Source organism: Haliotis cracherodii, unplaced genomic scaffold (genome assembly GCF_022045235.1).
Source record: "Haliotis cracherodii isolate W230 unplaced genomic scaffold, xgHalCrac1.p SCAF_4, whole genome shotgun sequence".
In the NCBI taxonomy this organism is placed as follows: domain Eukaryota; kingdom Metazoa; phylum Mollusca; class Gastropoda; order Lepetellida; family Haliotidae; genus Haliotis; species Haliotis cracherodii.
The window spans coordinates 43,803,801-43,825,352 of record NW_027266297.1 but is presented as its reverse complement, the minus strand read 5'-3'; the positions used below and the strand labels follow the sequence as shown (position 1 = coordinate 43,825,352).

The 21,552-nt window shown below is 39.2% G+C and overlaps 1 protein-coding gene across 2 annotated transcripts; it reads right to left on the bottom strand.

Annotated features, from left to right (window-relative positions):
* Window positions 1-1,387: 1,387 nt before the first annotated feature.
* Window positions 1,388-21,524, bottom strand: LOC139480496 (sorting nexin-7-like). 2 transcript variants are annotated; one of them, XM_071263586.1, is made up of 11 exons: window positions 21,387-21,524; window positions 18,485-18,676; window positions 17,203-17,313; window positions 15,826-15,987; window positions 13,793-13,988; window positions 12,729-12,859; window positions 11,767-11,835; window positions 7,982-8,068; window positions 7,151-7,255; window positions 6,393-6,545; window positions 1,388-4,270 (listed from the first exon to the last, which is right to left on the bottom strand). In XM_071263586.1, the coding sequence occupies exons 1-11, from the start codon at window positions 21,513-21,515 to the stop codon at window positions 4,148-4,150; spliced, it is 1,458 nt and encodes a 485-aa protein (XP_071119687.1). In that variant the 5' UTR covers window positions 21,516-21,524; the 3' UTR covers window positions 1,388-4,147. The 2 variants fall into 2 exon arrangements, with proteins under 2 accessions (XP_071119687.1, XP_071119688.1); XM_071263587.1 differs by lacking the exon at window positions 7,982-8,068.
* Window positions 21,525-21,552: the final 28 nt, after the last annotated feature.

The following is a 21,552-nucleotide window of genomic DNA, read 5'->3' as shown; positions in this document are numbered from 1 at the left end:
CAGAGAGACCTTGTCTGTCTGGAAACCCTGCATTCTGGATGATGGGTCATTAATCCAGACATCCAGTCTTTATCACAAGGCACCAAGAAAAGAGAACCAAAACAGTGAACAACATTGTACTTCACAATCAAGATGGCCACCCCTGCCTCAAATCAAGTAGGCACCATAGCTGGCAACCAGTAAGTTTGATGGTTCACTGAAGATCAGGACATTTGTTAGGAAGGTGTCCAGATTAACAAGGTTTAACTGTGTACTAACAAGTCAACAGTCCACTCAGGAATCACAACTACCCTACAGTTCCCAAGCACCCACTTGCTATAGCGACTGTTAGATGCAACACCAGGGAGGTGTACAGCAGCTCGGTGGTGCAGCTGGTTTAGACAGCTGATTCGCACAGCTGATAACTCATTCGGTCAACTTAGGTCTGCTGTTATTGCTGTCTTATCTAGATATGCTGACAAACCTTGAACACTTGGATGGTTGAACATCTCACTCTCTCTCTCTCTCCATATATATATATATATATATATATAGGAATAGGGTACATACTGCACTTCATGTAAACCCGCAATTCCTAGGTGGACAGATGTATATTAAATGCATTTTTCTGAGCAAATACAAGATTCTAAAACATAAATAAAGCATTGGTTGTGTTTGAGCTTCAATAAATTTTAGTACTCTTGCAAAACTTAAATAAACATGTGAAATTAGATCCAAATATTTTTTGACTGGTAGTATTTTCAATATTGCACACATAACCCTTTAAAACATAAGCTAACTACCCAGCCTAGCATGCCTACAGACTTTAAATTATTTCATGTCACTGTTATTTTCTTACAAATTAACCTCCATATTGAAACCGAACAGCCTGTTCTTTAAGCTTCATTCAGCCACAAACACACCTGATATGATCATTCTGATTCCAACAATTATCACAATACAATCATTAACAACGAAGAATTATCTAGAAACAACAAAGACAGGCATGGTATGCCCGAGATCAAATCAGTTCACATGACCTTAATAAATAAATTGTTTGTACAGGATAAAGTATGTACAATTATACATCAACAAATCATCTGTTGGACAACTCAAGCACGACATGAACACAGGACTTGGTACCAATCTACACTCAAAATGTATTGCATCCTTACATGAGAATTAAAGACAAAGGTTATGTGCCAGGGAACCCATCAAGTGGCAGTACATCCTCGGTTATGCAATGTATTAAATCACAATTCTATTATGATCAGTACCATGGACCTGTTTGCATCCACATCTTTGTTTAGAGTTCAGTTTGAATGACACAATGGTCAAATCGGCATCCAAATAAATTATTTCGTTCCTTTCATGATTGAAATATGGCAATATCACCAGGACTCACTCACATTTGAAAGAAGTATTTTGATTGGTTGTGGATTTCATGCTCTTGAGCTGAGAGAAATTCTCTGCTAAATTAATAGCAGTAAGAGAGATGGAGCTGGTGACATCACTACCAAAATGATGCATTGCTGGTGAATTGGTCCAGGGTGTAAATCATAATACAATGGAGAATGTAAACTTGGATAAGCGAGGATGGTGGCAGTCACAAATAGGAAATAACATTAATTTCTATTCAGTATAATAATGGTAACAGAGTTGCACCTAAGACAGGACTGCTGCCACAGCTGAGGTTGTAGTTGATGGTGCTGGCAGTAGAAAACAAGCAATAAAGAGCCATTCATATATTTAGATAAACAATTCAGACAAACATTTGTAAGGTAACAACCAAGAAATATATCCTGAAGGTATCATCAGGTGGACCATGGTCCGACAAACACAGGTATGTTGTATTAACAACAATAACTATTACCATGTGCTTATTCATGAGTAAGAATGCAGGTGAATAACAAATTTTGTTCAACAAATTGACATATAGCAAACCAATTTTACGCATTCTAGAGATAAATTTAAAAACTGACAAGCGTCAAGTAATGTCAGCCACCTTTAACAATAAAAGGTATCTGTCATTACAGTAGATTTATTCTGTTAAAATTAGTGAGCATCAATTAAGGTAAATCACAAGCAGTGAAGCTACCCTGACTTTGACACTACATTCACACTGAAGTGCACTGAAGTGAAAATGACAGACATAGAGGTAATCACGCGAGTGTGTTTGGTGATGGTAAATACTATCCCCAAACACACAAGCATGATAACCTCTTTATCATATAATGTCATTCTTTAATTCTTTAATTCTGTGCTTCTATATTAGACTGTTCTTTTGATAATGGTAGCAATTATTCCTGTAGTTTATCCAGATTCCCGGTGGTTAATGCTGACTCGCTCGACGCCATGTTTGATTATAAACACTAAAAAGAGTCCCTACTTGACCTTTGATATTTGCATCTCCATCCGCATATGACTCCAACAGATATCGTTTTTATCCGTTGGCTTTATCCTGCCGAGAAACCAACCCATTATATGATAGAAGTTTTTATCTGAAAGTAACAATTGAAGGTTATTTGAACAGTTCCTCCATGCTGGCTCCAACTTTAATATGTCTTACTGTAGCCTGGCTTGAATCAAACTTGCTAGCAGTGCCTCTTTGTTTGAGCTTATTCCCCCTTTAAGAAAGTCAAGATGTCCATCTCTGTTGTATGACTGAAAGGTAGTCCTATCATTGCATCATGAATTATTCATGGCATCTGACTATCTGATTATGTGTGTGATCTTTGCTCCAGAGGACAACTGATCTGAAGTGATCCTTAAAATTACCTTTGATCAGTTATCCTTGATCTTGTAAGAAAATGACTATATGTTGTACAGGAAGTTCACAAATGTGGCTGACCATGTCTTTAATTCCATTGCTTACAATATGATGTATCTATGGTGGATCAATGTGGATGATTTAATATACAGTATGCTCGAACACCTCCTGGGAAGGCCACCCTCACCTGACATCTTGGTGGGGGTATTTGTACCACAGAAATCATGTCACCTTTAAACGAGTGATTTGCATGTAGGTGCTTGAAATATCTATCAAATGTTTACTCATTCCAATATTACCACTCCAACTATCAAATCTCCCACTAGATTCAGTTTTAATGTTGCATGTTGACAGTATCACACTATCAAATCATCTAATAAGAAGAAATGTAATGACAAATTGATTAGAGACATTCTCAGAGTACTGGGTAATTTCAAAGACACATTATAAGAACAAATAAACTAGTCTTTTGTCTGGACAAATGAGATCACTGGCTATACCTAACACAACAGAGGTCACAACCAGGGTATCGTGCTGTGAGGTCAGGGCAGGGCACAACAGTGTATGTACACACAACCTGGGGAGATAACTCTACACAAAACATTTCTTGCTGCACACTAAAAAGAAAAGTTTATAAAATGCTGTACTTTGTGAAAAACATTGAATCCAAATTCAATTATCTCCAATTTTACTGTAGATTAAGGTCAAACAGTTGAGGAAGAAACACACAAGATGGCCCCTGAGTGAGGATTATTATTTGGGCTGAAAAGGTCATATTTGTACATGTTATTGCAACAATGTACCCCAGGTACTGTATACAGTGGTTTGGCTTACCTAAAGTCTGCAGAGAACCAGTTTTGTGCACTGTTGAATGGCCTCATCCAATGGCACCCAGAGACCATTTAGGGTACATTTCTATATTCTGATTTCGAACAGGGTACATTTCTGTATACAAAAGGGTACCCGGGATCCATATTTGTAATATCATCAACAACAATGCCCTTTTCAGCATTACTTGGTTGTAAAACATCCTTGCCATTATGAATAGGGTATATGACTAGAAGAAATATCCACACAATAAACAAATGTAAATATGCAGTCTTTTTTAAAAAAAAAATGTACATTATACGTTTAATATTTACTTCATAATTACAAAATCATCTTTCAAAATAGACAATACCTGTCACATTTAAATAAAAGTCCAGCAAGAAATACATTGGTACCAGGTTCAACTTCAAGTCCTTGAAATCAATACTACACCAAGTTGACCATAATCAGGATAATATGAGGACTTTCAATATGACATCTAAAGCATGCAGCTGTATGATAATATCATCTAGTGCCTGTTATAATATACACACTTTAAAGCAGTAATCTCTCATCTAGGTGACTGTGTCTCTATGTTGTGTCTGCACACACATTGTCTGTGTCCTCAGTTTTCTGTAGGTTGTCATCTGGTATTGTGATGGTTTCTCGCGGTGTCTGGATTGCCCTGATAGCATCCTCCCAGGCTGCAAGGCACTGCAATCACACACAACTCAGTGATACAATCACAAACAGACATAATTCCACTTTTTTTCTTCACAAAAATTCCCTGATATTTCCATGATATTTCCCTGATTGTTTTTGATTTTTTGGTTGTTCAAACTAATACGTAACCAAATAAACAGCTGTGTTACCAAATAAAAAGTTGTGTACAATCAACCTGGGACAGGGCCTCCCTACATCAATGTATTCTTTGATGAGTAAAAAAGTGGAATACAGTATCTGACTACTGTTGGATTGGGAATATTTAAGAATTTTTAGGTTTTTTAAAAATGAAATAAAAATGAAACGTGTGGCGGACTTTATGATGAAGCGGGCGGTGCGTGAGAACCAAGATTATCTATTTTTTTAGCGTTAAGTGTGTTATTTTTTGTGTAAAGAATACTAAGCCACCCAGTAATTATCAGTCTGCCACCAGTTAAAGAGTTCAAACATGAAAACTAAATATTAACTCTATCAATCATTTCCTCATCAAAACAAGTAGCTGTCACTGATACGAGGGCTGGTCAAAAAGCTCTAAGCCTAACTAACAAAATCAACAATTATTAAAGTGTTTTTAATTATATTTTTCAACATAATCTCCCTGCTTTTCAAGACACTTCTCATATTGATAGTGAAGCTTTTCAATTCCAGTCAGGAAAAAGTTTTCTGAAGCCACCCTGAAAAACCCATTTACGGCAGCTTTGAGGGCATCGTTGTCATCATAGCGCTTTCCATGATGGTTTTCTTTCAGTGTGGGAAAGAGGTGGAAATCACTTGGTGCCAGGTCTGGCGAGTATAGGAAGTGAGGAAGCTCTTTGAACCCACATTGTTGCACAGCAGCCTTTGGAAGTCAAGAGGTATGAGAAGAAGGATTGTCATGAAGTAGTAGAACTCCAGCAGTCAGCATTCCTTGAGCTTTTCTTTGATAGTATCTCTCAGGCGATGAAGCAAATCAGCATAGTAGGCACCGGTAATCGTCTTTTGACTTTCTAAGTAATCAACAAGGATCACACCCTTTGCATCCCAGAATACAGTGGCCATAACTTTCTTCACTGATCTTGAAGACTTTAATTTCTTTGGCGCCGGAGAAGTGGAATGGTGCCTTTCCATGGATTGACGTTTTGACTCTGGATCATAGTGGTAGACCCATGTTTCATCACATGTCAATAATCTTTCTGAATTTGCGAAATCCTCCTTAATTAGCTCTAAATTTTCTCTGTCAATGTCAGTTCTTTTTTCCTTAAGATCAGAATTTAGAAACTTGGGCACCCAATAAGTAGATATCTTATTCATTTGTAGGTGTTCATGAATAGTAGTTTCAATGGATCCACTTCTTAGACCTGTGTCTTCCTCAAGTTCACAAATGCAAGGTACCAATGTAATACGTCTGTCTGACAGTATAAGTTTTTCTCTCTCTATCTTCAAAAAGTTCTCCCAGCCTTAAACATAGCTGCCCAACATCTAACAGTGGAATAGCTAGGGCACTTATCCCCATACACTTGTGACATGCGGTCATGAATTTCTTGGAGAGTACTTTTGTCTGAAGTCAAAAACGTGATGACTGCTCGGTACTCGTTCTGTTTCATTTCTGTGTCCATTTGGACCCCTATCACGTTCAACTGGCTGTCGCTAATACACAAATGGCCTCAACAGATCACATACACTTGCAATGAACTACTAAAAAAAAGTACTACATTGACCAGCTCACTTTGTTATGGCCCATAGTTGAAAGTTAGTCAGGCTTAGAACTTTTTGACCAGCCCTCGTACAATCACACACAATGTAGTTGCACAATTACACACAACATAGCAGAGTGGTTGATATTTTGACACACCCAATACAATTTTTTTGCCTCTTATGACCAGCAATAGAGCGCTGGGGACCTGGATAAACAATGTGATTTGCTTTGACCATCTGGCATATTAAGGGTGTCTGAAATACTATGAATTACCATGGATTAGGAAATCACCCAATCCGATCTACATCCAGATCACAGGTCTTTCAACCAAGATGGCGCCGACCTCGCCCAGTCCAACACACATCCTTACACGAGACCCAGTGGAATCTACCCAACTCCAGGATGCACACAATAAGATGTACATGGACAATGACTCACCTTTTCATAATACTGTATCTGTCTGTCGGCCATGTTGACCAAGTTGTCCTTCATGTCCCTCTGTTTAGTCTTGTGCCAACGCTCCATGTCCGCCTTCAAGTCCGCATTCGCCACCACTGTCCGGTCATTTAGCATTTCCATCTGGCGCTGCAGCTGTTACCATGACAACATCAGGAGTGAGTGAGTGAATATTTAGCAATATTCCATCAATATGATGGCAGGGGACACCAGGGCAAATGGGCAACAAGAGAAGGAATGTTACTAAAAGATTCAAGTCCACTAAACGTATTACATTTGCACAATCCTTCCCCAGTGTTACATTGTGCAGGCGTGTACAATACATTCAACTGCTATTCTGGCTGATAGTGGCATTTTCTGACAAATTTGATCATTTCAGCTTAACAAAACAAATAGTTCTGTTTTACTGACCACAGTTTGATATAGAAATAAAAAGTTCTCTATTGATAAGTAATTCTGTCTCAAAGGTGTTTGTGTTTGTTTGTTGTTTAACACCGCACTCAGTAATATTCCAGCAGTGTGACAGCAGGCTGTAAGTTATGAAGTGAGCACCAGACAATCCAATGGCTGATATTATGAGTAACGATCCACACCGTCAGGTTACGGTGACATGCAATCAACAAGTTCACACAGTTTGACCGCCTAAACCATTAAATCAATTTGTACGGCAAACCTGGGTTACTGGGAACCAGTTGTAACCCTTAATCCACCATGGGGACCCTACTGGCAGACAAACCTACATCAGCTATCTGTTGTTCCAGCCTATCCTGCTTCTGCTGTTTAACATCCTCCGGGTCCTTCCCAAGGAAGGCACCAATAGAATATGTCTGGTCCGATATTTTCACCTGGAAGCCAAGAGGGAAATTACCACTAAAAGAATTATCAGAAGTCGTGACAGAAATACCAGTAATAGCGAGAGAGTGAATGTTGTCTTAAAACTCAGTCAACAATGTCCGAGTTATATCACACCAACATGCAAATAAACAGGGTCCCATTTCACAAACTCCTTTACTTTAACATAGACTTACAACAGTTGTAGCGCTATGACAATCGAAACGCCTTTACTTTAACATTGACCTCCAACAGTTGTAGCGCTATGACAATCAAAACGCCTTTACTTTAACATTGACTTACAACAGTTGTAGCGCTATGACAATCAAAACGCCTTTACTTGAACATTGACTTATGACAACAGTAACTCCTTTACTTTAACATAGAGACAACTGTAATGCTACAATCGCTTGGGGAAACAGGGCCCAGGTCTTATCCAGGCAAACCAGTGGTTGATAGCGCAAGCGACAATTCTGGTGTGGGGGACAATGGCACCTACTCAGGTAGGTAACACACTGGAACCTCCCAGTCATCATCAGTCCGACCTTACAACAAGCATGGCATGAATCCCCACATGGAAGCAGATATTGTCACCCAAATACACTGAGACTCGGCACTGATCTAGGTATAAACTTAAGGCATCAATCTAGGTATAAACTTAAGGCATCAATCTTGGTATAAACTTAATTTGTCTCATAGCGATCAGCTCATGCAAAGGTTCCTGAAAAAATCCTCCTTACATGCTCTCTTTCGTCTTTCTTCTTGTTGAGTTCCTCAACAATCATGTCATACTCCATTTGCATAGCATCACGGCGGCGCAGCACAGCCTGGGGAAATAAAAGTGTACATGTCATATGACCAGAGTTTTACCTAGACTTTAAGTTTAAGGGTCCAGTAAAGTATTAGTGTAGTGTACTGTGCGTATTGCTGATTACTTTAGAGCCTGGAATGAATCAGTGATCATGTGGACAGTGGACATGAATGTTGGGTGAAATGACAGACACCCAAATCTGCTCTTCATGCACTGTAGGTACATTGAATATTATTGTGCATCCCTTGGGACACATTATTTTTTTTTCTGCGTCCATTCTTGGGTGGGGTGAAACCCTATATGACAGAGTTAACTGTCATATTCCTCATCCGTGGCTGCATGTGTGCTGTGCACGACTGTGTACATCTGTATGCACATCTTTATCTAAGCCAGTGTGCATAATTGTGTGTTTGCAAGTATGTCTGTGTGCATGCATTTGACAGTGCTTATGTGAGTTCCTGTATGTATTCTGGTGTGCATGCATGCTTGTGTGTATGCCTGTATACATGCCTGTGTGTATGTATGGCTGTGTGTATGCCTGCGTGTATGTATGGCTGTGTGTATGCCTGTGTGTAAGTCTGCTTGTACGTATGGCTGGGTGTACACCTGTGTGTATGAATGCCTGTGTGTATGTACACCTGTGTTTATGTACACCTGTGTGTATGCCTGTGTGTATGTATGGCTGTGTGTATGCCTGTGTGTATGTATGGCTGTGTGTATGCCTGTGTGTATGTATGGCTGGGTGTATGCCTGTGTGTATGTATGGCTGTGTGTATGCCTGTGTGTATGTATGGCTGTGTGTATGCCTGTGTGTATGCCTGTGTGTAAGTCTGCTTGTACGTATGGCTGGGTGTACACCTGTGTGTATGAATGCCTGTGTGTATGTACACCTGTGTTTATGTACACCTGTGTGTATGCCTGTGTGTATGTATGGCTGTGTGTATGCCTGTGTGTATGTATGGCTGTGTGTATGCCTGTGTGTATGTATGGCTGGGTGTATGCCTGTGTGTATGTATGGCTGTGTGTATGCCTGTGTGTATGTATGGCTGTGTGTATGCCTGTGTGTATGTATGGCTGTGTGTATGCCTGTGTGTAAGTCTGCTTGTACGTATGGCTGGGTGTACACCTGTGTGTATGAATGCCTGTGTGTATGTACACCTGTGTTTATGTACACCTGTGTGTATGCCTGTGTGTATGTATGGCTGTGTGTATGCCTGTGTGTATGTATGGCTGTGTGTATGCCTGTGTGTATGTATGGCTGGGTGTATGCCTGTGTGTATGTAAACCTGTGTGTATGCCTGTGTGTAAGTCTGTGTGTACGTATGGCTGGATGTACACCTGTGTGTATGCATGGCTGGGTGTATGCCTGTGTGTATGTATGGCTGTGTGTATGCCTGTGTGTATGTATGGCTGGGTGTATGCCTGTGTGTATGTACACCTGTGTGTATGTACACCTGTGTGTATGCCTGTGTGTAAGTATGTGTGTACGTATGTCTGGGTGTACACCTGTGTGTATGTACACCTGTGTGAATGTACACCTGCGTGTATGCCTGTGTGTATGTATGGCTGGGTGTATGCCTGTGTGTATGTACACCTGTGTGTATGCCTGTGTGTATGTATGGCTGGGTGTATGTCTGTGTGTAAGTCTAGGTGTATGCCTGTATGTATGCCTGTGTGTATGTATGGCTGGGTATATGCCTGTGTGTACGTTTGTGTGTGTGCCTGTTTGTATGTATGCCTGTGTGCGTGCATGTGTGTAAATGTGCATGTGTGTAAACATACCTGTGTGTATGCATGTGTGTAAACATGCCTGTGTGTAAACATACCTGTGTGTATGCATAGGTGTTAACATGCCTATGTGTAAACATGCCTGTGTGTATGCCTGTGTAAGAATTAGTCTCAATGATCACAGGGTTAACACAGACAGTAGCTGTGTGTTTGTGTCACAGGGTTAGCACAGACAGTAGCTGTGTGTGTGTGTGTCACAAGGTTAACACAGACAGTAGCTATGTGTATGTTTCACAGGGTAAACAGACAGTAGCTGTGTGAATGTGTCACAGGGATAACACTGACAGTAGCTATGTGCGTGTGTGTCACAGGGTTAGCACAGACAGTAGCTGTGTGTATGTGTCACAGGGTTAACACAGACAGTAGCTGTGTGTATGTGTCACAGGGTTAACACAGACAATAGCTGTGTGTATGTGTCACAGGTTTAACACAGACAGTAGCTGTGTGTATGTGTCACAGGGTTAACACAGACAGTAGCTGTGTGTTTGTGTCACAGGGTTAACACAGACAATAGCTGTGTGTATGTGTCACAGGGATAACACAGACAGTAGCTATGTGCGTGTGTGTCACAGGGTTAACACAGACAGTAGCTGTGTGTATGTGTCACAGGGTTAGCACAGACAGTAGCTGTGTGTATGTGTCACAGGGTTAACACAGACAGTAGCTGTGTGTGTGTCACAGGGTTAACGCAGACAGTAGCTGTGTGTATGTGTCACAGGGATAACACAGACAGTAGCTGTGTGTATGTGTCACAGGGATAGCACAGACAGTAGCTGTGTGTATGTGTCACAGGGATAACACAGACAGTAGCTGTGTGCATGTGTCACAGGGTTAGCACAGACAGTAGCTGTGTGTGTGTGTATGTGTCACAGGGTTAACACAGACAGTAGCTGTGTGTATGTGTCACAGGGATAACATAGACAGTAGCTATGTGCGTGTGTGTCACAGGATTAGCACAGACAGTAGCTGTGTGTATGTGTCACAGGGATAACACAGACAGTAGCTGTGTGTTTTTGTCACAGGATTAACACAGACAATAGCTGTGTGTATGTGTCACAGGGTTAACACAGACAGTAGCTGTGTGTGTGTGTGTCACAGGGTTAACACAGACAGTAGCTGTGTGTATGTGTCACAGGGTTAACACAGACAGTAGCTATGTGCGTGTGTGTCACAGGGTTAACACAGACAGTAGCTATGTGCGTGTGTGTCACAGGGTTAACACAGACAGTAGCTGTGTCTATGTGTCACAGGGTTAACACAGACAGTGGCTGTGTGTGTGTGTGTCACAGGGTTAACACAGACAGTAGCTGTGTGTATGAGTCACAGGGATAACACAGACAGTAGCTGTGCGTGTGTGTCACAGGATTAACACAGACAATAGCTGTGTGTGTGTATGTGTCACAGGGTTAACACAGACAGTAGCTGTGTGTATATGTCACAGGGTTAGCACATACAGTAGCTGTGTGTATGTGTCACAGGGATAACACAGACAGTAGCTGTGTGTATATGTCACAGGGTTAACACAGACAATAGCTATGTGTTTGTGTCACAGGGTTAACACAGACAGTAGCTGTGTGTATATGTCACAGGGTTAACACAGACAGTAGCTATGTGTATGTTTCACAGGGTTAACACAGACAGTAGCTATGTGTTTGTGTCACAGGGTTAACACAGACAATAGCTGTGTGTATGTGTCACAGGGTTTACACAGACAATAGCTGTGTGTATGTGTCACAGGGTTAACACAGACAATAGCTGTGTGTATGTGTCACAGGGTTAACACAGACAATAGCTGTGTGTATGTGTCACAGGGTTAACACAGTAGCTGTGTGTATGTGTCACAGGATTAACATAGACAGTAGCTGTGTGTATGTGTCACAGGGTTAACAGACAGTAGCTGTGTGTTGTGGAGGGTGTGGGACTGACCTTGATACACTCAGTGTACAGGATGTACTCCTTGACAGGCTGCAGCAGCTGGTCATCCGTGGAGTCAATCTGAAATAACCACGTCACAAGTCTCAGTAGATCCACAACATTCTCTGCACTTCACTTACAGAAAGAAAAAGTGGTGTCATCAAATCATTTTTTCACAAAACAATAAATGAGAAACATGACTCTGTTTCGCTAAATCAGTTTTACAAGTAGGTTTCATATATTCCTAATGACAAAAACTCAATGAACTAAGGCTGAAAGTCTTTGTGCTAACTCAGATCAAAATAAACCAATTCACCTGTTCCTTAACCCTAATATACCGTACTGATATTGTCTTACAGCAAATGTGACATGAGTGAGTGAGTGAGTGAGTATGGTTTTATGCCGCTCTTAGCAATATTCTAGCAATATCATGGCAGGGGACACCAGAAATGGGCTTCACACATTGTTCTCCTGTCGGGAATCAAACCCGTGTCTTCAGCGTGACGAGCAAATGCTTTAACCACTAGGCTACCCGACTGCCCGTAAATATGACATGACAACTCTTCAGTTCAGTTATACACCTTACAAATTGACCATACAAAAGATAACAGTATTATGCATTATGAGAGCAAGAGATTATTTATATCCGTTATCCTGCAGGGAAACAACTCAAACAAGGCCTTGAGCATGCAAACCAGGAGTTGATAGTGTGAGCATCAGCTTGTTGTATCAGAGTATCCATCAGGGTGATAAGACCCAGTCTTCCTCCGTAGTCTCACATTCATATACCATCCTAAGAAAGCAGCCACAAGGGCCTCACAATACTGATCTTAGTCACCTCTAATGACAACCATGAGATTAGGGAAGCTATCCTTCTCTGGGGTCCCATGGGGACATTCCCCTGATGGGTACAAAGGGCCCTGGTTTACAGAGGGGTTCAAGGGTCCCAGGAGTTGTAGAATATAGGTACTTACGATGTCCTTGAGGATCTGACAGGTAGATTCTATAGTCCTGGACATCTGGACAAGAGTGTCGCTGAGCTGTTCCTCTGAATTAGACCACAGAGTGTACACAGGCGCCCACTCATTCAGCTCCCCCAGCAGCTCTGAACAAACGATGCAGGCAGAATGATCAAAAACATCTAACCTACAGCGGTGGAAACTAACACTTCTAATCCACCAGTCCTTATGATGATAACATACAGCAAAAGCCTTAAAAATGGCAAATGTCTACTAGTCCTTATGGTACCTTAACTATTGGGCAGTTTGGCAAGGACTACAGGACTAGTACCAATTTCTATCACATAACCTATACAAAGATTTTATCAATTTGTATTTTATGACACCCAGAATTCAATTCAGTTCAATCCTGTATATTGGCCCTACCTTCAAGAACAAATAAGATGAGATGACAAAACTTATGTCTTAAAAAAATCAACTGTTGTATGAAAAGTACTTCAAACTTTCCATAATAGTTACAGCTATGATGGCTGCCAACTTTCCCAATTACAATTAGCACTTTGTCACAATGTTCTGGTCAGGACATAAAAGCCCAACAATTTGGAATTGTCTACAGTACAATACAGACTTGTGATTCCGAAACTCTTTTAATAATTTTATCACTTAGTTACTGCCAACTACAGCAACTTTGAATAATATGAATGGAGTGTAAGGGTTAGGCAGATGCAACTCAATAAATAGGCTTCATAACAGTCGATAAACAAGATGCAACCATGTTCATGTTCTCTGTTCACGGTGTCTATGAAAATTTGGTCCTTGTGATTTTTTTCCGTAGATTTGCATATTATTTGTATGAATTAAGGAAGAAATCATATCTTTGTATTTAATTTGCAAATTTGTAACAAATACGAAAAATTGATGACAGTTGACAGCTTTCTGATATGTATATCTAGAACAAAGTATAGCAATACATATTGTATCATGACATTGGTTTTTCATTTGACCCTTTGTACCCTCAAGGAGACATTGATGGTGCACTCTAACCTCCTGGCCACACTGAAACTCTGAGCAGTATATACCTGTTTGTTCCTTGACGATCCTGCTGGCGATGCGATCCATGACTGAGACTTTGTCTCCGAAGGTGTGGATATACTCATGCATCACCATAAACTCCGGGGGCCTGTTCTTCATCATGTAGGATGCCCCCATGTTGTGAAGCGAGTCCGTCACACGGCTGATAAATCCTGACCCCTGTTTCTTATGGGCTTGGAACTCCTGCAACAACAGAAAGACATTTTAACACATCCACACTTCTGAGTGAATGAGCAAGGTTCATTTGTTCATTGCAGTCAAGTCTCGTTAATCGTGGACCAAACCACAGTGGGGTTCAGTCACCCGGCTATACATGCGCCATAGGAGAATGGACCATCAGCGTCTCAACTACAAGATATTCAAGTGGAGTCATCAATGGGCAATAAGATGAAAATCCAACTGGACCTTCCGACTACACAAGAAGTTACAGGAATCAAGCCTAACTCACATTATACCACTGGACAAAGTATATGGAAGTCAGTACATTGTGAATACCATCCAAGATAACACTATGCAGCAATTTAAAGATAATTGGAGGAACGAGGTTTCACAACAGGAATGAAAGAGAGGAATCGGCGGAAATAAGCTAAAAACATACAACAGTTTCAAGGAAGGTTACGAAACGGAGTATTATGTTCGAACCCCTATGCCGAGGAGATACAGGTCGGCTTTAGCCAAATTCAGGAGTGGGGTGGCGCCCCTCAAAGTAGTGACTGGACGCTACACAAACACGCCCCTAGATGAAAGAATATGTCCATTTTGTGCTGTTGGTATAGAAGACGAAAAGCATGTATTACTAAGATGTCCTAACTATGAAACCGAAAGAGAAGAACTGTTAAGAAAATGTTGCGATGTAGAAGACGATTTCAAGAATTTTGATGATCCAAGAAAAGCCAGTTTTATCCTGTCTTCCAAAGACGTGATATATTTAAGTGCCAAAACCTGCTTTAACATTTTATCTAAAAGATATGATTGCCTTTATTCTTAATTCATGGTTTTACTTTTATATGCGTTGTAGTTTATGTACCTTTTATTTACGGTATATTTTAATATGCTTGTTTTTATGAAAAGTCTCTCGTAACCCTGTATAGGGTGGCTCGTTACATTTTATACTTGTATACTTTTACATATGATATGTATTTGAGATATAAATTTTTGTATTTTAAAAGTATGTATAAATCATTGTAATGAGGTGAGACTATAATAAACTGTCTATCTGTTTACAATGAACAATTAATCCTTTGAATAAACAAAACAGGATTAATCACAGTCTAGAATACTGAGGTCATCTCATTACAGGTCATGTCAGAACGACTTTTCACGATCTTTGACCGACCAATGAAATGACTAACTGGAAGTAGACATTAACCAATAAGATAGGTGCTTTCTTGACCTTTGTGGCACTAGTTTTAAACTGGTGACTTCCATTCCGGGCTACACATTCAAAAGTATTTTGAACCAGTCATACAACTCTGTGTTAAGTTTATCGAGGTTGCATGATTAGAAAACATATTCTGCTAACAATACAACATAACAGTATGCATATTTCCTTTTTAATTTTTTTTTCAAACATACATGTTTCATTATCTATCATGTGGTTGTCCAATTTTCGATCACGAATGTTGATACTACTTTATTTTGTTTATCTGACATACTTGTTAATCCAACATAATCATATACAACCAACCATGTAGGATTAACAGGATTTGACTGTAATAATGTAAGTTATATCGCAGCGTGTCAGCTTAATGTGGGAGGAAAGCCCTAAGTGATGCAGGTCTCAGACGTTTACCACTTCAGTGAAACCCACGAACACGGTGATGGTGCTTACAAAAGTAAAATCATAATCGGGGTGAACCAGGATTCAACTTGGCACAGAGAATTGCAGCGACTGGAAAGTTGCATTGAAAATCGACAATAAATCAACCAATGACTGCTTTTTCAAACCAACTTTCAATCTCAAAATCTGAAACCATTCCTACCAGTATTGCTATGAACCAACAAACTGATGACCACCTACCCAAGCTTTAGCAGTGAGGAACACATGGAAACTCTTGTCAAAGGAGAGGACTGGGTGGTCGGCCAGTCTGGTCAGGAACTTCTGTAAGGCTGCTTGTCGGACACGCAGAAACTCGGGGCTGAACCTGTCCATTCTCTTCAAGGTATGCTTCTCTGGCAGGGGCTGACACAAAACATGTAGAGGCAAATTTGAACAAATCAAGAAACATCTAACCTAACATCCCATAATTTAGCAATCAGCAGTCACAGGGTTCATACAGATCTTTTGACTCAAAATTCAAACACTTTTTAAGCACTTTTCAAGGAAAACCATTTGTTTTCACAGACTCTTTTCTTGTTTAACAATGCCCAAGTCCTGCAAATTTAATCCCAACAATGACTGGTCTTTTGTTTCATCAACCATTTGAAATTTTGAAAACCAAGTGTGATTAAAACACATTCATAACCTCATTTTGATTTTATTGGGAACAAGTTTCAAAAGACTGGTTGTCGCTCATAACATTAATTAAACTATATTCAGCAATACAATGCGCAAAAGAATTAACTCACGTAACCCATAATAGACAGTCTTTCTTCTTTGTTGTAAGTGACAGGAAGTAAATGATGCATTAAATCTCAATCGATATTAATTTTCAGTAGCGATTTTGTTATAGCTAGAAAGATTTTATTTATCAAGGATCATCAATAAAATTCCGGCACTTCGAATGTAAGATGGCAGAAACAAGCACTCTTCATCAGACGTGGTAAAGCACTTGTGAAATCTGTGTGAACCCTGAGTCATGTTGTAACCTCTCACCCTTGCACTAGTTGAAGCAGATTCGAACATGTGCTCGCATTTTGATGCAGTGATTTTTTTTAAATTTTGAGAGGGAACTGTCAAGTGAGTTGTTCCTCACAGATGTAGCTGGGCAACGTAGATAAACGCAATGGCCGAAGGATTGCTTCCAAAGTGGGAGAGATATGACTATGAGTATTGTGAGAAAAGGTACAGATAATCAATGTGAAAATTGTGCGAATACACGGGAAAGATCAAATTTATCCCCCTTGTTCATAAAATGGACTTGTCCGAAATTATCACGGTCGGATTCTATTCATTATTTAAATACAGGTAAATATTTGTAAGGGTGTACTTTTTACTAACATAATAAAAGAGGCTGAACGTAATGTTAATATATTATATAAGAAATAAATAACTCATTGTCGTTGTTTATCATACAATAAAACACTGCAGGGAGAATAAACCACTAGTTCATGAAACAAATGACACATGAATTGTGATTTGGGGGAGAGAAGCGTAATTTTAGGCTCGAAACCGTAACTTTTAACCCCAAACCGCAATGGTTGGCATCTCTGGTAGTAGTTTCAAGCATTTGCTTACCGGCACTAGATGGGTCTGATAGTTTTCCTCAAGTCGCTGTCGTAGCCACAGGAAGTCATTGTAACGCCTCCTCACTGCATACTCCGACGTATCAAACTGACTTCTAGTTGTCTGCAGATTAAATCAATATATCAGTTAGATAGCTGGTATAAGAAGGTCACAACAGGGATGTATTTAGGTCTGCTCAGGGGCTCAGAGGAACAAAAAATTTGCCAAGTCATAATGTTATGGTAATAACTTATGTTATTGCTTTTCAGAGGTGACTGCATTTCACAATTAACAGGGCCAATAAACTAAAAGAGGCCTTAATGTTTAGTTTTACACTTTTGAATTGAATGAAATATTAAAATACCCCTGAATTTATTAACATACTTGGTGTTTTAAGTAAATCCAACTTTTGAACCAAATTTCAAATCCTGACACAATAGATGAGTGAGTGAATGTTGTTTTATGCAGTAGCCAGCAATGTTCCAGCTATATCACCGCTGCTAGTAAACAGAGACTGGGCCGCCCAAACCACTGATCCTCTAGGGAACTACTCAACTCCCCACAGGGTCAGAGTACAGTCCTTAGAATCCTCACAGGGAAACTACACATCCACATCACTGTCTTCCTGTCGTAGCACTTCACCACATGTGAGTGCATGAGTATTCTTCAAAAGTTAAGATGTGTTATAAAAAAAGTACAATATTCACTGTAAATATAGTAAAAACACTACATAATTCCTTTCATAAGCATATGTGTATGATCAAAACAGAATCCCCTCTACAGCAATAATTCTGAAAGTTTACTAATTAGTGGAGAATACATGTATGAGATATTATGTGTATTATCAACATTACAGCATGTACTTACAGAATAATAAATAGAATCTTGCCATTGTGTTTTTTATATCAAATATATCATCACATCTTGCAACACATTTATCCACTCATGCTGATATAATTGATATCCAAAACACTCTGGTGAGATTCTATATGACAAGTTGTTGTTCTTCATGTCCCACTCCCCATTTCAACCTGCAATATTGCATATAGTATACAGCACCCTTCTATACTGCGTGTCTCATTCCCTACATCACCCTATTATAACACATATATCAGCCACCCCTTGTAAGCAATGGTCAGATAAACAATGTTTCAGTTCCTCATATTTTTCTACTTAGACAGTAAAGTCTGAGATTTCTTGACACAAACAATGCATATGGTTACTTGGGTACTTCACATTAACATCCCAGAGTATTTAATGCTTGTAATTCCTAAATCAGGTCAATACAGCTCACCTTCGTGGACACCCTGAATGTGATATATGATTCGATTGTTCCTGTGTGCTTCTCTGGATTGTCCACAATCACAAAGAGGTCCTTCGTCTCTCCATCAAAGTCATCGTCCAGACGGAAATTGGCGATCAGACTGGAACTTCTTGACACTGTGATGTCGGACCTTGCCGAGGCATCAAGGTCAAGACTCTCCATCTGTCACAAAAACAACCAAGAAAACAGTGTTATCATTATCCATTATTAGAATTTTGTTTGTTCATACAGTAGTGAATATACACGGAGAAAGGGAGGTAAACTCCTGAACAAAAACATTACGGCATCAGTCTTGACAAGCTCACTGGAACTTTTCATGAATGGCCTAATTGCAAGGACCCAAAAAATTATTAAACCCACTGTGAGGAAGAAAGCTTGATCGGGTGCCACTTGTAAATTGTGGTTTGTGACTTTTTTCACTATTTACCATATATCTTGTACAAGTTCCTTTGTCTAATGTAAAACATCTCAACAGTTCTCGGACAACATTGCATCGATCCTTTAGCAGACAATTCAAAATAGCATGACATTTTCAGTACTCTATTAATATGGATATAAAGTTTCATTGATAATATTTGAAAACATTATGGATACATCTCGTATGATCCAGAAATGAACACGACAACTCATCTGGTTTTTAACTTAAAGTCTGGTGATAAAAGTGACCTGTATTTGGGTTCAGTACAACTTGTTGCCAAAGAAACAGCAAAAGGCACCAGTTGAGCATGTGTTTGATACATATGCAAAATTTCATATTATCATATTAAACTGGTCGCGAGTTATGATCTGGAAACAAATGCTATGCATATTTGAGTCTAACTCTGGTTTGTTGCCAAAGAAAAACAACAAATATATTGTTTAGAAATACCGAAACATCAAAAGGCACCACATCAGCATGTATTTTGAAACAGATATAAAGTTTCAAAATAAAATATTAAACGGTTGCCTAGTTATGCTCCGGAAAGGAACGCTACACATATTTGAGTCTCAGTCCAGTTTGTTGCCATGGCAACACAATACTTTTTTTCAGAAATACCAAAACATGAAAAGGCACCAGTTCAGCATGTGTTTAACACATGTGCAAAGTTCTGTAATAAGATACTGAGTTAATGTATGCTCCGGAAACGCAATGTGACGGATGCACGGATGGAAGGAGGGACAGCACCCATTTTAATATCATTCTCCCACATTTCATGATGGGGAATTACCCGGATGATAACTTACTTGTTATGCTTAGGCGATATATTTTAAAACGATGTTATTGGTTTGCAGAGGTGACTTGTATTTCACTGATAAAAGGATCAATATACAAGAAGAGGCTTTAATGTTTAGTTTTACATTTTTGCATTGGATAAAATATTCAAATACCCCCGAATATGTGTAAATAAGGAGTTTTAAGAACATTCCACTTTTAAACAAATTACATTTCTTTTCAATTTTTCTTACAAATATGCCAAAGGCGCTTAGCTTATAATCCTACTTTTGAAACAAGGTGCTTTAAAAATAAAGCTGAATTGTTTTAGAAAGTTGACATCTGACTCAAGACACACATCCTTCACTTAGATTAGGTGGTGGTGTCCTCAGATCTTCTCATAGAGAGACATCATACCAGAGTAAAGGTCTGATCTTAATGAGATTGAGACAGTGTATATAACATCAATAATAATAAAATTGTAAGCCTTTCGTTTATGTTCATTTTGGGGATATGGAAATCACAGAAGCTCGTTTGAATGCTTTGCGAAGAATTTAGAAGCCTCGATACTGATTGGATGATTACACAGTTCACCTGACAACCTGCTATGGAAGTGTCCATTGATCTTCACACACAGGAGTAAATATCTGCTTTCTTTAAAATAAGATTGCAGACATTATTTCCTTTCACCATTTAAACATCTACAGCAATAATCATTATTATTCTGGTGGCTCCTTCATGAAAAATGTCAAACAAAAACTTATTAGCATTGATATTTCTCCTGAACCATAACCTGGTTATTGCAATTAACATGATTCAGACTTGTTATGGTAGAACACTTCAAAATTTTCATTTGTTTGTGTACTGTACACGTCATGACAATAATAAGACATAAATAGAACATGCATGAACATCCTGCAACAGCATATATCATGTATATCTTTACATGATTAATATGGAACTTTAAATCCATATTGTTTGAAAATATAGTTTAAACCAATTATTTATTAACTATAATACAACTGTTTACATCTTTTAAGTTTTGTGTAAGGAAGACATCTATAATTCATATGCAAAACAAAATAAAAAACAAAGAACTTCACATGTTTACATAATTTGTTAGGTATTTGTCTCAATGGACTGTAAGAAATCTTTGTTTACGGAGTTGCATCAACAGTTCTTGTGTATGCTAATTGCTCCACTGATCTCAATTTCATCTACGATCTTTGTCTTTGTAAGTGTAATTTCTTGGCATGGCGGTCTATCTAACAGCTGTCCAATGCTATCGAAAACTACACCTGGCAATATGCAGTAGCCTACATACACATGAGAGTTACATGGTTGAAAATGCCAAATGTACGTTGTGCGTTTTTCCAAAGGTGATTGCTTCTAGGCCTATGTATACCTGTACTGGGGCCATAGTTACATTAGCTTCAAAATCACCCTTCATCGTTATACGATTATTTAGATAAGTCTTAAAAAACATTACAGCATTTGCACATACGTAGATATTAGCACATGGCTGCTAAGATGAAAATGAAACTATGTGCATTAATCTGCAAAATGTACATAATTAGACTAATTAATATTGAATAAACAAAAACACAAGGGGGTGGATCTCTCCCGTTTTTACAAATGACATCAAATACATAGTAGATAGGTTAGTTATGAGTTCCTTACCCCGTCATCGTCACTATCCTTTTCAAGACCAGTTAGTAATGGATCTCTAAATTTGACATTGTCCTCCGACTGAGTGGAGGAATTGTTTTCTTCTTCTTTCAAGTCGATGCTACCTCCCGAATCAGCCATGTTTTGTCAATTATGTCCCTCCGATCATTCACAAATA